Consider the following 14,992-nt stretch of genomic DNA (forward strand, 5'->3'; position numbering starts at 1 on the left):
CCCACATGGGCCATGATTGGTGTGTTAAAGGAATTCATGCGTTCACGGGTTGGAAAGGCAGACGTGTTCCAGGCGCGATGCTTAGGCCTACTAATTGAGTTCTGTTCCTCACTCCATGATAATTGGTTTACATCGTCTCACTCTCCTTTAACGCGAGGAGTGTTGTTAAATGGCCCGAAAACTGGTCAGCCTAATGACCAGCAAACAACGAAGGAGAGTGGTCGGTTAAGCGCCCGTCTACTATTTGAACAACCAGGGACCCGTTTAAATGGTGTTAAATGAGGCATTTACAGAACTGTAATGGACAGAGTTTAGCAGTCACAAAGTTGAGGTTTCAATTGGAGAGCAACTTAAATGCGGCTTAGATATAGTACGAATGCTCGTTCACGTTCTCTGTCCCGCCACCCAACATCTCTGTGTCTAGTATCCAAGACAACCCTCTCACCATCCAAGTCTCTTATCTCAAGGGTCAGCCAATTCTGGTGCCCATATCCATATGTGGTTATCGATTTTCCCTTTCAGTCACAGGTCTATATTGACAATAGGTGCCCATATACGTGCTCAATTGGTGCATTGTTCAACGCCACAGAAATTGCATTTGTCCCATTATTCCTTTCTTTCATCCATGATTATACATCCAGAAGTCACACTGTTTGCGTTCATTCTATGCATGTCGCAGTCTCGCTGATAAGGTCCCCAATGGCATTAGCCTCTCTTCGCAGACACAGATAGGGTCCTGTGGATTCCCCTGCTCACCTGTTGCATTGGAGTTGAGAACAGGTGGATCTCAGAGACTCGATGGCAAACAATGAGTTATTTACCGAGGGCATTGATTTACGCATCGGTCAATTCTGTTCAATTATTGGTGGACCACGCAGCAGCAGCAGCAGCAGCCAAGGAGACGCAGAGTTACCAGCGACAAGTTATCCGTTTTGTGTAAACATTGAAACCAATGGCTTAGGTGCAGCGGGGTCACATGGTAACAGTGACACACCTGTTGGGGGCCTATAGCGGCGCCAGACTCAGGCAGCAGTACAGGTAGAGCAAAAGGTTCACGCCGTGGCAGGGCACAGCAGATAGATGTGCGGGAAAACCACTGGATAGCCTCGGCTCTTGGCAGTCATGAATCGAGAAGAGCACTATTACGCCTCAGCGCAGCTGTTCAAAGACCCTTGCGCCTTCCAGCGACCCCAGAGCGAGGACTACAATCACAGTCCGCCACCATGTCTCTACATGGGCAGACAGGCCCAGTCCATCTACACTACGCCGACCATAGGCGTTTTGGAGCAGGCGAGCATTCCTGACATTGGTCCTTACAGCATGCCCATGCGGGACGATCCGGGATTACCCCAGCTCCACCATCCTCAGACGCCCCACCAGGCTCTTACTACGTCAAGTGCTTATGGAGAGCCCGGGGACCTGGCTCTATGTGGCGATAGAAACCGATACCACCTCCCTTTCCCTTGGATGAAAACTACCAAGTCTCACGCACACACCTGGAAAGGACAATGGCCAGGTAATGTCTATATTCAGTTGATATTCTTCATATCTGTAGAGAGAATACAACTTGTTAAATAACAAATAAAAACATGTTTTATAACTTTAACCCTGATCTAGACAATGTGTTGGAGACGGATCTCAATTTAAGGTTAAATGATTAGGTATTGTTTAATCGGACAACTCATCGTAACAGCCTGATAATAGATTAACACTTAGTAATGAAACCATTTTGTTTCTGAATGTAATTTTTTGGAACATGTTTAACGTGTTTGTGGATGTAGCTTATGTCTTTAAATTCTATTGAAAGCCAAAACTTTCACTACAGATTTTGTGAGATTGGGATCAAATCAGTTCACTTGGAGGTAAATTATGTCAGTTGTATATGATATTAGCCTCCAAAATCGAATAACTGTATTGCCCAGATTTGCCATGGACTATTGCTCACTAAAGCATTTGACAAATGTCGATTCAAACTGTCTACATTCTTCCTTGATTTGTCACTATCACTTGAAATAGTTGAGCCAACTAACCAACCATGAATGTTAGAAATTATAGTATTTTTTACGTGATACCAGGTTATATTAAGATATATGTTATATATTTATTTATTGTATTGTGCAGTTTAGTTGTTTTGATGCGGCCATTTTGAGGTCTGTCATCTGAAGGCCTTTTTAAAACCAAACTTTCTAAACTTAACTAAATCTTAAGTTTCTTTTCTAAAAGTTACGTCACAGCCACAAAACCAAAATTATTTCGGATCTGTAGTAGAAATAAAAGGACTGCTTGTAAAATCCATGCACAAAATATGCTATCATCTTAATGTAAAAACAAAAGAACATAAAGAATAGACATGACATGAAAAATTATTGTTATTTTTTTAAATTATTATTTCAATTTAAGATTCTAGAATTGGTAGGGTATAAATGGCAAAAGTAGCCTAGCCTAAAAATACATTTTGGAAGACAACAAAATATAAAATTACACTGGAATGCACAACATACCTAATGGGCATGATGTGGACCGCATTCTTCAAACAAGATGCCAAGCATTTATAAGGCAAACTTATAAAATAAATCTTCTGTGAAATTCACATTCACCCCATGTTTCATGATTACATGATACATTACATGATTTGAAGTTAAGGATAGGGAGACCTCTGGAATTCTCAGTTAAAGTGATCGAGCATTTTAAAAACACATAACTACTATCAATATTAAGTTATACAAGTATTTTTCTTTTTCAGCATCACCTACTTGCTATTTTCTCCAAGAATTGATCTAAGCAAATTATTTAGCCTACAGAAAACTTTTAGGATGGTGGTTTAGGATTGTTTTGCATATATTTCCAAGTTCAATATTGTTGACACTCTGTAAACATGTATGTGTGTACTTCACTGTAAACCCCCAATTTTTCTTTCACCATAAAAATCAAGCCTCTCCCATCCCTGGCTGTACACAACATTTGTTATTCAACCAAAACCCACAGTCGCACAACAAAAGTCTTTAAAGGTCTTTTGGGGCAATCAAGTGTCCAATATGTATTCCCTTGCCTTCCTCTATTCCTTCTCACCCACTTTCTCCTCCACTCTCTTTCCTTTTCTCCCAGGGCCTTATATGATGGAGACAGAAGAGAACAAGCGCACACGGACAGCGTACACGCGCGCACAGCTGCTGGAGCTGGAGAAAGAGTTTCTCTTCAACAAGTACATTTCCCGACCACGTAGGGTGGAACTGGCTCTGACCCTGAGCCTCACCGAGCGACACATAAAGATCTGGTTTCAGAACAGGAGAATGAAGTGGAAGAAGGAAGAGGACAAGAAGCGGGTGCGAGGGATGGACCCTGACCAGGATTCCTCCATCACCTCTGGGGATCTGAAGGACGAGGCCAGCCTCGGGGTCACCATGGGAGCCTCCTCCACCGCTGCTCCCAACACCTCTCCCTCCTCGCCCCTACACAGTCGTACTCACCCAGGCTCCAGAGACCAAGCCTAGCTTCAGAAAAGATTACTGGGAGAGTGGCACTTATTCTGTAAACTAACAAACAGCAAATGTATGGAACACCATGATCTACAGGGACATATTCTGGAATTTTATCATCCTAAAGACTGAATTCTTGACTCACATCTTTTTTTTTTTTTGCTGAGAATCTGGTGGACACCAAGAGACAATTACAGTACATACAGTGAAGCCACATTGGGCCATGACTGTTCCCTGCCACCTCACATCATGTCCAGCAGAGGGCAGCATCAGTGTACTCCACTGAGGACCCCCTCAGGGTTTTACTGATTGCAATACATGCAGCAAGAGCTACTGTTTTAATAAACAAAATGCACTTCATGTATAAGACTTTATTAACATGCTCTGAATTGTACAATCATGTTTAATTTATGTATAGTGTATAAATACTGGCAGTGCACAGAGCCATGTTAATCAACTGGGCCTCTGTTGTAGAGAAATTCTTAACAAAAACAAGACATCATAACTTTTAGGTTATCATTGTGGTGTATAGGTGTTGTAAATATGAATAGGCGTCTACAGCGATGTTTAGGCAAATGGTTATATCAATTATGTAATACCAAAAAACGATAAAATGTGCCTTTTTATCATGTAGGCTAATAAAAATGAATACAACATTCATGGATCAATTAATTCTCAAATTGTAGAGTAATTCACATGCATTGCAAGTCTAGGCTATTCAGCCACCTTGAAACATGACAAACGAGCCTGTCTACTTTGCAGTCACAACTTGTTGGGCAGGTCATGCAGCATCAGGGTTTTCAAACGCAAGTGACAAATCTTTTTCACCTCCTCAATGGCACCAGCCAACTCCACTGCGCGGTCGTTCTTTAGGCGCTCTGAAAGCTCGCGCAGGATGGTCGCCTTGTTGTTCATGCGAGCACATATCACAAATGGGAATCCGAATCGCAGTTTATATTCTATGTTGAGGCGCGCCATGTGCGAGATCTCTGCCGCGTCCAGAGTGTCAAGCCCAGCATGGCCCTGTTCCTCTCGCGACTCTTCGGTCAGAGTGCCGCTCTGGAGATCCCTTCCCGCGAGGTCAGGATGACATCTGAGAATTCCTTCTTTACCTGGACACAAAAGTGATGTTTAGTACTACTACTATTCCACAGGAAATACATTTCATTTGTAAAATAAACACAAAATAGGCTACATGATTAAATTGCTTATTAAATCAAGGCCTAGCCTACCTGATTCGGGGAGGGCCTCGATAAATTCATTAATAGAGACTTCCATGTCCAAGAGACTCGCAAATGGACGTCTTGACCACACTGCGGCAACTATTATTGGGCATTTTTCAACCACGTTCCCAAACACGTCCACAAAATCCTCATATGACAGAGCATTAACCGCACCGATTTTCATGCCTAGTTCGTGAACAGTCTCTTCAAAATAGCTTTTGCAAGTAACTGAAGAATCACAATGTCCCAAAGGTTCACAAGGGCCAATGCACTCTGGCGTAGGGCTTTGGTGCCCTTATTTGGTTAATATTTGTTTTCCCCTCTTGTTAACACAAGCCTTTGGTGGAGTCTCTGAAAAGTTAGATGTCATGTTGTCATGTCACATTATCTTAAATGATATATTGACATTAATGATAAACAGATGAGCGAAATTATAAGGCATTACAGACATAAGCCCAATAAGTTACTGTCTCACGTGCCAAAGAGGTGTAAAGCCAAGGATGGCTATACCGTCAACAAATCAGGCATTTACAAAAGCCTACTATAACGAATTACATCGTAAAATTAATGGCTCAGATATTAGGACCTATGGGTCGACACAGGCCTGGATATTCATAGACATAATAAAGAGTGGATACTTGTTTGGCATAGCTGTCTGGCACAGAGGTTAAAACAGATACGGTCAAATGTAGGCCATACGAATTAATTACTAAATTGACAATTGTAATAAACAGTAGCCTACAAAAGTATGGTGCACATCATATATGTTTAAATACGTAGCCTACTAATTAGATTAGATTCTAATGATAGAATTCCCAAGTTTATGCACATAATAGATATACAGTTCTACCTCAAAACCATCCCAAATCCCTAATCACACTGCACAATAATGTTTTGTAATAAGTTCACAATTGTAACTAGTAACCTACCGCACAGGTCAAATACCGGAAATAACTAGTTATAGGGGAGTACTAAAAGGCTGGGCTTTTCACAGTTTTAATCTAAACTTTGCTCTGGCGCCATCTACCGTTGACTTTGTACGAATATTTCAATACTGAATGCACAACCTGACCAGGTTGGAATTCAGGAGAGAACTATAGTCTGTATTTTTTATAGTTTTATTTTAAGACAATAAAAACAGGCACTTAAAATTATAAAAAGACATTGGAAATGTAGAAACAGTGTAGAAACATTTATGTACATTACTTCATGAAACTTTATATTTCAGGCAAAAGTATAAATTATTACATTTGATAGCCCCAAAAGTAACTAGGTAGCCAATACAACAAAATCATAAAGTATAATTGAAAATATCTTCATTGTACAACTTAACCGATTAATAAGGTCACTTATACGACTATAAAAAGCTGACGTACTGAACTGATCTTATAAAAAGACAAAAATAACATCAGGTTATCAGTGTATCGTTGATTCACAACAACACTCAAATCCTACAAAATGGGTTATACTAAAGTATGTTCTACATATGTTGACATAAGTTATTACATAAATTACTCATCAATGTTTTTAATCCTTGAAAGGCACTCTCACAAGATTAATCAAGCCATCATTTCAGACCTACACTGGGTGGTTTGAACTGTTGATCTTTAAATGTCATGTTGTCTGGGTCAGAGGGTGTCTTGCAGTACTGGTTCAGTTCCTGTGGATCCTCCTTCTCTTTGTCCAAGGCTGAAAGTTTTACTGATGCATTCTGGGAGAATGAGTCATGGGAGTTCTTGTCTAAGATATTTTGGTATAGCTGGGAGGGGAAGGTCAGAGTTAGACACAGACACAACATGTACTGTCACATACTTGAAAATAGTAAAACACTCACTGCTACTGTGAATGAAATGTCCTACATACAGTCTACATACAGTACAGTCTGAATGATTGAAATGTGTAGCAGGTCATTTGGAAAATCAAAGATCCTCACCTTTTCTTCCATGTCAGTCATCTGGTCGTCCATGAAGGCCACTAGCTTGGAGAAGACCGGCCGCTCACGGGGTTCAAGGGCCCAGCACTTACACATCACTCTGTACCTGGAGAAGGTAAGGAGATGGATAAGTAGGAGAGAGAATGAGAGAGGAAGAGAGAGGGAGAGAGGGGGAGAGAGAGGGGGGGAGAGAGAGGGAGAGAGAGGGGGAGAGAGAGAGGAAGAGAGAGGGAGAGAGAGGGGGGGAGAGAGAGAGGAAGAGAGAGGGAAAGAGGTGGAGAGAGAGGGGGGGAGAGAGAGAGGAAGAGAGAGGGAGAGAGAGAGGGGGGGGAGGGAGAGAGGGGGAGAGAGAGGGGGGGGAGAGAGAGAGGAAGAGAGAGGGAGAGAGAGGGGGGAGAGAGAGAGAGGAAGAGAGAGGGAGAGAGGTGGAGAGAGAGGGGGGAGAGAGAGAGGAAGAGAGAGGGAGAGAGGGGGAGAGAGAGGGGGGAGAGAGAGAGGGAGAGAGAGGGAGAGAGGAGGAGAGAGAGAAGAAGAGAGAGGGAGAGAGGGGGGGAGAGAGAGAGGAAAAGAGAGGGAGAGAGGGAGAGAGAGAGAGGGGGAGAGAGAGAGAAGAAGAGAGAGGGCCAAGAAAGTGAGAGGGATGGAAGTAGATGAGGGGATACTTTGCGGTGTTCACACCAGGAGGTTTAATGAGGTTCGTGTATGAGATGTGAATGTATTATATTAGTGGTAGATGGGGCAGCTGAGACATACACAACATCACTGGCATAGTACGGCTGCTCCATCTTGAACCCTCTCTCAATCATCACATAGAAGTTTTTATCCACCTTCACACCTGGGTATGGTGTCACTCCTAAGGTAGAAGAAAAGAGAGCGAGGAAAAAGAGAGTGAATAAATGAAGAAATTAGACGGACACAGATTTTCACCATCTTTTGTACTTCATATTCTCTGTTTTTCAATACACGGTATAGCTTAGGGATGTGTATACCCAGAGAGAAAATCTCCCAAAGCAGGATTCCATAAGCCCAGACATCGCTCTGCATGGTGTACATGCCCTGGAAGATACTCTCAGGGGCCATCCACTTCACCGGCAGACGGACCTGAAACAGAACAGCCATGGGAAACACCCCACGCATCTTAGCATTCCCAAAACAAGACGTCACAGTATCAACAACTACGAAGGTGAGATGATTCTATAACAGCAACATAGCTGACGTTCACTCCACCTTAGCTCCAGTGTTTCTACCACTTGTTTATTTACACAGCAGCGTTCATCTCTACGCCTCCCCAGCCCAGAATGACAGCTAGTATTGAGCTCTAGAGCACGGCTTACATTTCCCCTCACAACGTAATTGGAATCATTGTCGATGTCCCTGGCCAGTCCAAAGTCCCCGATCTTCACCAGTCGTCCCTGGGTCACCAACACGTTCCGAGCAGCCAGATCACGATGGATGCACTGGGATATGTTCACATTCAGGGTCAATTAAAATGAAAATACATTCAGGAAATGAAAAGTGTGGCGTCGACTTAGATTGAAAGTTTTTTCTGTTTTGGTGGATTTTGGTGTCTGGTTCTCCTCCTTACATTCTTAGAGGACAGGAAGTCCATGCCCTGGGCCACCTGATAAGCAAAGCTCAGCAGGTCGTTGTGGGTCAGTGCCTGCCCCTCCTCCTGGGTCTCCGCGGAGTTCTCACAGATCCCTTTGACGTGCCGATCATTTTATTCAACAGAATTCAACGTCTACACGCTGTATGAGAATGTGTCCCTAGTGCTGACAGTACACTCACCCTCTGAGTTGAGGTTGAGCAGGGCAGTGCCCTCCTGCCCGCTGCCGCTAACGTTAGACATAACAACATACGTGTCCGCTTGTAACTCACTGGAAAAAAGCAAGAGGGGAGGTAAACAGAGTCAAGCTGAAATGTGAAATATTCCTTGTAAAAGAACAAACCAAAGCAAACACAAAGCAAACACACCTCAGCATACACACACAAACAGGTACCCCCCACATCAAGGCCGTAGCCATGGAGTCAACATTGGGGGGGACGAATATTTTTTTTAATTATAATTCCGGACAGCGTGCGTGGTTGCCTGTCGAAGCGTAGCACATTTATATTTCTATATCAAAATGTTGTGGGGGACATTTTGACCAGATTTGAATATTGTGGGGGATGTGTCCCCCCCAATATGTATTATGATTACGGCCTTACCCCACACACACACACACACACACACACACACACACACACACACACACACACACACACACACACACACACACACCTGGAGCTCCTCTTGCCCTGGAGATTGTGATAAAGGGACCTAAAGCGCTCGCTGGTGAAGGCCTCTGTCAGAGACTTGTGGTAGCGCTCCCTGTTGGTCTTCATGTAGTTCAGCAAGTCTCCATGACAGCAGTACTGGAAGATCAGATAGATGGGTCCTGTAAAAGGGACATAGTCAAACGTCAGATATGCAAATTCCCTTTTTGTACATTTCTGTATTATTCATAGCATTGTTTTGATTGCCTGACTACAACCGGTTTGAGGTTCTGATTGGACACCTTACCCGAGTGAGGTTCTGATTGGACACCTTACCCGAGTTGGTGCAAGCGCCCAGCAGGTTGACGACGTTGTCGTGGTGACCAATGTGAGTCAGCATCTTCAGCTCAGACATCAGAGCTTCTTTCTCCACTAGCTGGTGCTTCTCTGAAGGGCCAGACAGCAGACTCCAATTGAGTAAACTCTACGGTTGTTATATACAGTAAACATACAGTAGTGCAAAGCATGATCTGGCACACAACCACAACCTAAACTGTGAGAAATTAGATTCCCCAAGTCTCTCACCAAAGTGTTAACTCACCTTTCAGCATTTTGACCGCAACCTGAAGAGAGACATCTGGCTTGCTTAAACCGTAGGCTGTAGCCTGAACCACCATGCCAAACGCCCCAGAGCCCAGCTCGTTCCCTGAGGGATATGACACGTTACATTTAGTCATTTAGCAGACACTCTTATCCAGAGCAACTTACAGTAAGTACAGGGATATTACCCCGAGGCAAGTAGGGTGAAGTGCCTTGCCCAAGGACACAAAGTCATTTGGTACAGCCGGGCACGGCCGGGAATCCAACCAGGAACCTTCTGATTACTAGCCTAATTCCCTAACCGCTCAGGCACCTGACCCACCAGAGAGAAGTGAACACAGATGGGACTGGCCAGGTCTTACACAGAGTACAGCCAGCCCTATCTGTGACTTGTGAAGTTAAATGATTGCTCTCAGATCTCAAGTATTTCACTTTACCTAGCTCCAAGTTGTCCCTTGGGAATTCCCACTTTTGGTCGTATTCAAAATCTTTGAAGCTGATGTAGATGTAATCATTGTCATTGGGTCCAACCATCTGAATCATCTGCAGCTTGCTCTCGTACTGTGGTTTCTGTAGGGAAACACATGTTGGTGTTCGTGTCTGTGTGTGCTAGTAAGTGTGTATGTGTGTGTGTATGTTTTTAACTGTGGGTAACTGTGGGTGAAACTGAGATCCAGACTGCAGCCTCAGTTAGTCACGAATCTGTGTGGAACATCTGTTTACCTTTTTCCTGATGAAATACATGAGAGCAATGGTGACCACCGTCAGAGCAACAAACAGCACCAGACTGCACACCCTCAGGAGAGGAGAGCTGGGAACTAGAACACAGAACAACGTCTCTAATTAGCTACCATGTCATCCATGCAACTCCCAATGTAGACGATGTAGCTACAATCAAAGTACTTGTTTTATGTTTTGTTGAATGTTGAATCAAAGGCTGGTTCAAATGGAGAAGCTGGCTGCTGCATTGGGAATGGACAGAGTTTGCGATGCAGCACTTGACAATGAAGCCTGTCACACTGGTCCAATTCAGAGAGCTGAGGACCCTCTTGTGACAGAACTGGTCTGAGTCAAAGTACTGAGGCAAAGAAGAGGCGCTGATCTCCTTCCAGGTGGCAGAATCTGACTCGAAGCGACAACTGTGGTGAGACAAAGTGCCATTAACAAGTTAAAATGATCAATGTATTATGCTGTTCCTTTTTTGGAGAAAACGTTTGATGAATCATGTCTAAATATGTGTTTTTCTACAAAGCTGTGCAGTAAACAGAGAAAAGCTCTTCCACAGAAAGAAGGAAGAATGGATTCAAGGGATTGGCCTCTGGCTTAGGTTTGCATCATCCAGAGGATCCACTACATCACAAGCAGCAGAGACTTACCTGTTATTACTTAGAGGGCAGGACTTCCACGTCAGTGTCATAGGGAGGGCCATATTGGTCTCACAGGTAACATTCTCTCCGTTCTTATTGAGGTGTATGACTGGAGAACCTATGTTCCGACACACAATGACACATTTCTCTAAGAACGGTTGTCCTGTGTTTTATTATCAAATAAAAACATTCACAGACCTTCTCAGGTACGGAAACATAACAGACGCTGTATTATGTTTGTGTTTGAAAAACACTGAGCGCTTTTTAAGACGGATCTTTTCATTTCTTGGGGTTCCCCCATGATTGTCTCTCACCTGACACACACAGTGACATGGTCTTTGTTTGTTTCTGTCCTCCTGCCTCTAGGTGGAGATGGTACACCCCTGGACTAACACCACACAGCTTTGGAGTACTGATGGGATAGAAAGAGGGCAAAAATAGAGTAAAGTATTCAAGATTAGGTCCTAAAAACTGTCCCTACTTCTGAGCCTTTTTAAAGTTGTTTCTTGAATATTGTATTCTGTTGGACTGTAGTCTAGTCTACTATATTTTATTCCACCATTTCTATTCCTTTGTATTTTATTATATTCCACAGAGGGATAGTGTTAATCACTCCACCTGTTCATCCACAGGTTACTGGGCTTGGGGCATGAGGTATACTTCCCGTCTGGGCCCAGCCAATAGCAGCGATGGAGAGCTGGGGCAGAGGAGACCTCGGCCTGCAGGCAGAACTTTGGTTCCTGCTGAGTTGTGATGGTGATGTTCTCCCTGGCCTGGACATGAATGAACTCCCCATCTAAAGAGACAAAACCTTCTCTTAGTGTCAGATACCGATTGACCTGTGTGGTGTTGATATCTTTGTTTTAAAACTAGGGAGCTTGATGATTAAAGAATCAAGAAGCGTTAGCAATACAACAAGTAATATTTCTTCAAATATAAAGGAAATATAATATGCCTACATTAGAATACCAAATACATTGTCTTGGTCCAACATGCAAAGGGGAGAATAAGTTAAAAGGTGTATGGGAAAGATATGGGGCTGTGAATGAGTTAGCAGAGAGATAGCAGAGTAGATCAAGGACAAGTCAATCTCGTTCTTCTTACCGAACACTTGGACACGAACAAACTTGGTTTTACCGTTGTCAGCCATACAGGTGTGGATGCCAGTGTTGTTCACATTGATAGATTTAAAATACAGGAAACTTGCAAATGTTTGAGGATAGTTATAGCCTCCTTTGCAAACCTAAAAAAATATAACATTGGGACATTGTGTTTGTTCACAAACAATGACCTGCTAATGAGATGTCATTTAGGAGGACTGTATGCAGCATATTGGGGCTGGAGCCAGATAAATGTAAAGGATTTTAAAAGATTTAAAATAGTTATTATTGACTAACACATTGTAGTAAACAGAATGACAGGATTTTTTTAAACACAACTGTTTGATGAAAATGACCTGTTCTTTTCCAGTACAGATGGATGTGTTTGTCAGCCACCGACTCCCGCCATCTTTCTTCGCTCTACAGCGAAGCAGCAGGGATTGGCCAGGCCTCAGAGTCACCTCAGGAGCCTCATCCAAACTAAAGCTTTTGTCCATGTCTAAAACACACACACACACAAATTGACAAGGTTAAACACAGGGGCCATCAGGAATCTTCTTTCGGTGCTCTTTGGAACAATACTCTTTGTCAGTGTGTGTGGGGTGTGTGTGTGGGGTGTGTGTGTGTGGGGTGTGTGTGTGGGGTGTTGGCATGTTGAACATCAAGTTAAAATATCATGGCATATTATCATGACGTGTATCATCCTACCATAATCCAATATCTGAGAGCATTGTTCTCCTTGGCTGTTCTTTGCGCAGCACATAACCGCTGTTTGAGGATATCTTCTACTTTTTACAATATCTTCTGTTCTGGTATTCTGCTTTGACTGAAATTCTCCTTTTTTCCCATAACTGGTAAAAAAGATAAACAGAGGTGGACTTTAATTATGCAACGGAATGCATTACTGTATGTTTTTAAACAGGCTTTGTTTGACAGCTTACTGTTTCTCTGCGTTGCTGTTGAACCATGAAAGGTCTGGTGCAGGATAGCCTTCTGAGACACACTGGAAGTCAGGATTGAAGCCTTTTGGTCTCAATTTAAGATGTATTTGTGGTATTGTGGGGCTTCCTTAAACCAAGAATAAATCATGAGAAATGTTGTGTTTTCAAATAGAATCAAATGAAAGGTTTAGGTTGGTTGAGGGGCAGTTCTATGGGCGTATGTGAAGCCCTCTGTGACATGCTTGCGTGTAAAAAGGGCTATACAAATACATTTGATTTGATTTGATTTTGATTTTTGATTTGAAAAGGAACTATAATGCTGCTAAATGAATAAATGTAAATAAAACTTGAACGTAATTAAAAAATAAGATAGCGTGTCTCAATTATTAGTTTGCAGGTATGAAGGAAGGGAGGTTAATGGTTAGGAATTGATCAAAGTTACCAATGCAATGAGTAATACACATTGTAAGAAATTAAACATTGCTCCAACATGATACCAAAAACCTTCCCGTTCACATACAAATTAAGCAGGTAATGAGTGAGAAGGTGAAAAGGTTGATGGTAGATATAATAGATATAATGGAAGACAATTAATCAGTAGACAAGACAGACCAGACAGCTATAGAGTAACCTAGATGTACTGTTTGAACAAAATGGGAAATTAGATAATATAGCTCACTTCTGAGATGTTTTTAAAATGCAAATAAGACGGATTTGGGATTTTGAATCAACATAATAAAGAAGTAAAGCTTAGTAGTGGGGATAAAGAGATTTGGAGAGGGTTGGCTTTCACTTACTATGTGCTGGTCGGACTAATAAAGAGATGGTGCATGAGGACTTGATGGCGTTCCTCTCACATACCAGGGTGTAACTTCCAGAATGATCCTCAGAGATGATGAAACGATTTTCACTATTGGTACGAAACCACAACAAATCATTTTTACATTGTAAACATTTGTCAAATTATAAGACTCACACACACACACACACTCACAGCCTGTGTAAGACGTCGACTCCATGGGTCCAAATGCAGATACGGTCTCCAGAAGCATTGCTTGGTGTGATCTGGACATTCTGGCCCGCAGCAAACTCGAGTATGATAGTATCATTCAGAATGTGTTCTGGTAAAACACATGTTAGTCCCTGTAAGAAATCAAAAAGTCATTTTTAAAGAATTACACTGTAAATTAATTTGAAAATTAATAACGTTGCCACTGATTTGGTGAAACTCATTCGATGTGCAAGTGTGTTTAAGAGAGAGAGTTCATAACTATCCCCATTATTTATAATTCGTTAATTGCTTGCAGTCATTTTATTATTGATTAGAACATAAGGAATTAAACAAGAATTATGATGTGCGTCTTTGGGACGCAAGATGAGTTCCGTTTTTCTCTTGTTCCGTGCACGCAAAACGATTTTCCCAATAAGGACATTAATTAGACTTGGCTCATATGTAGAAGAAACAAGTCCGCTTAATTGGCGGACTTGTTTCTCACATTTGCGGTTCCTGGAATTTATATTATTCACGGTGCCTTAATTGTTTTCTTACCTCTTTTTTGGTTAGACAAAATTCTTCTCCTTGCTGCGACGAAAGTTCACAGTGCGCAATGACTGTGCACAGCACAAGCACAACTTGAGACAGAAAACGAGAGAAATCATGAACGCTTCTATTTTTTTTATTACTTATGCCCTAACATTGTACATGTTCTTAACACAGTTAATGAATTTTCAAAAGTACACTTTTGTTGCGGTAATCATAACGTGGATCTTAGGGCAAACATATTGCTAGAAAACAAACAATTTAGGATACAAGTTTAGGCTGCATTTGATTTGTTCAGCAGATACGGTCATCCAGAGACATACAAATATTAATATGACTACTAATGTAGGTGAAATGGTATGCTGTTTGTTGATTTCAATCACTCACCAATTACAACTCCTCCCTCTCTGAACATTGCATTGATCCTTAGGTTATAACAGGGGCACATACTAAACTGTGAGAAAGGACAACACGAAATATTTATTTGGTTGAGGCGTGACTATCTCACTTCTTTTCAGGGAAATTATGCAGTCCCCAATACAGTAGTTCTCTCCCC

The 14,992-nt window shown here is 42.2% G+C and overlaps 3 protein-coding genes across 3 annotated transcripts; 1 reads left to right on the plus strand and 2 right to left on the minus strand.

Annotated features, from left to right (window-relative positions):
• The first annotated feature begins 1,122 nt into the window (after positions 1-1,122).
• pdx1 (pancreatic and duodenal homeobox 1) lies at positions 1,123-3,535 on the plus strand. The gene is made up of 2 exons (XM_047023586.1): positions 1,123-1,516; positions 3,106-3,535. The coding sequence occupies exons 1-2, from the start codon at positions 1,123-1,125 to the stop codon at positions 3,489-3,491; spliced, it is 780 nt and encodes a 259-aa protein (XP_046879542.1). The 3' UTR covers positions 3,492-3,535.
• A 387-nt stretch (positions 3,536-3,922) lies between these two features.
• urad (ureidoimidazoline (2-oxo-4-hydroxy-4-carboxy-5-) decarboxylase) lies at positions 3,923-5,666 on the minus strand. Its single transcript, XM_047023599.1, has 3 exons — positions 5,629-5,666; positions 4,709-5,050; positions 3,923-4,588 (listed from the first exon to the last, which is right to left on the minus strand). The coding sequence occupies exons 2-3, from the start codon at positions 4,881-4,883 to the stop codon at positions 4,239-4,241; spliced, it is 525 nt and encodes a 174-aa protein (XP_046879555.1). The 5' UTR covers positions 4,884-5,050; positions 5,629-5,666; the 3' UTR covers positions 3,923-4,238.
• A 137-nt stretch (positions 5,667-5,803) lies between these two features.
• Positions 5,804-14,928, minus strand: flt3 (fms related receptor tyrosine kinase 3). The gene is made up of 24 exons (XM_047023523.1): positions 14,824-14,928; positions 14,446-14,528; positions 13,891-14,039; positions 13,694-13,806; positions 12,897-13,023; positions 12,664-12,806; positions 12,312-12,454; positions 11,960-12,098; positions 11,474-11,651; positions 11,170-11,267; positions 10,865-10,973; positions 10,392-10,627; positions 10,212-10,306; positions 9,926-10,058; positions 9,490-9,594; positions 9,225-9,335; positions 8,914-9,070; positions 8,421-8,509; positions 8,218-8,333; positions 7,967-8,089; positions 7,622-7,733; positions 7,386-7,485; positions 6,633-6,738; positions 5,804-6,458 (listed from the first exon to the last, which is right to left on the minus strand). The coding sequence occupies exons 1-24, from the start codon at positions 14,882-14,884 to the stop codon at positions 6,267-6,269; spliced, it is 3,018 nt and encodes a 1,005-aa protein (XP_046879479.1). The 5' UTR covers positions 14,885-14,928; the 3' UTR covers positions 5,804-6,266.
• Positions 14,929-14,992: the final 64 nt, after the last annotated feature.

Source organism: Hypomesus transpacificus, chromosome 8 (assembly GCF_021917145.1).
Source record: "Hypomesus transpacificus isolate Combined female chromosome 8, fHypTra1, whole genome shotgun sequence".
NCBI lineage: Eukaryota > Metazoa > Chordata > Actinopteri > Osmeriformes > Osmeridae > Hypomesus > Hypomesus transpacificus.

Coding starts and splice junctions, on each gene's coding strand:
- urad (XM_047023599.1), bottom strand. CDS start 4,883: ATGAAAATCGGTGCGGTTAATGCTCTGTCATATGAGGATTTTGTGGAC. Junction 4,589..4,708: donor CGAGGCCCTCCCCGAATCAG/GTAGGCTAGGCC, acceptor TTTTGTGTCCAG/GTAAAGAAGGAATTCTCAGA.
- pdx1 (XM_047023586.1), top strand. CDS start 1,123: ATGAATCGAGAAGAGCACTATTACGCCTCAGCGCAGCTGTTCAAAGAC. Junction 1,517..3,105: donor CTGGAAAGGACAATGGCCAG/GTAATGTCTATA, acceptor CTTTTCTCCCAG/GGCCTTATATGATGGAGACA.
- flt3 (XM_047023523.1), bottom strand. CDS start 14,884: ATGTGCCCCTGTTATAACCTAAGGATCAATGCAATGTTCAGAGAGGGA. Junction 12,455..12,663: donor CTCTCAGATATTGGATTATG/GTAGGATGATAC, acceptor TGTGTGTTTTAG/ACATGGACAAAAGCTTTAGT. Junction 10,628..10,864: donor TGCCCTCTAAGTAATAACAG/GTAAGTCTCTGC, acceptor GTCTCACCACAG/TTGTCGCTTCGAGTCAGATT.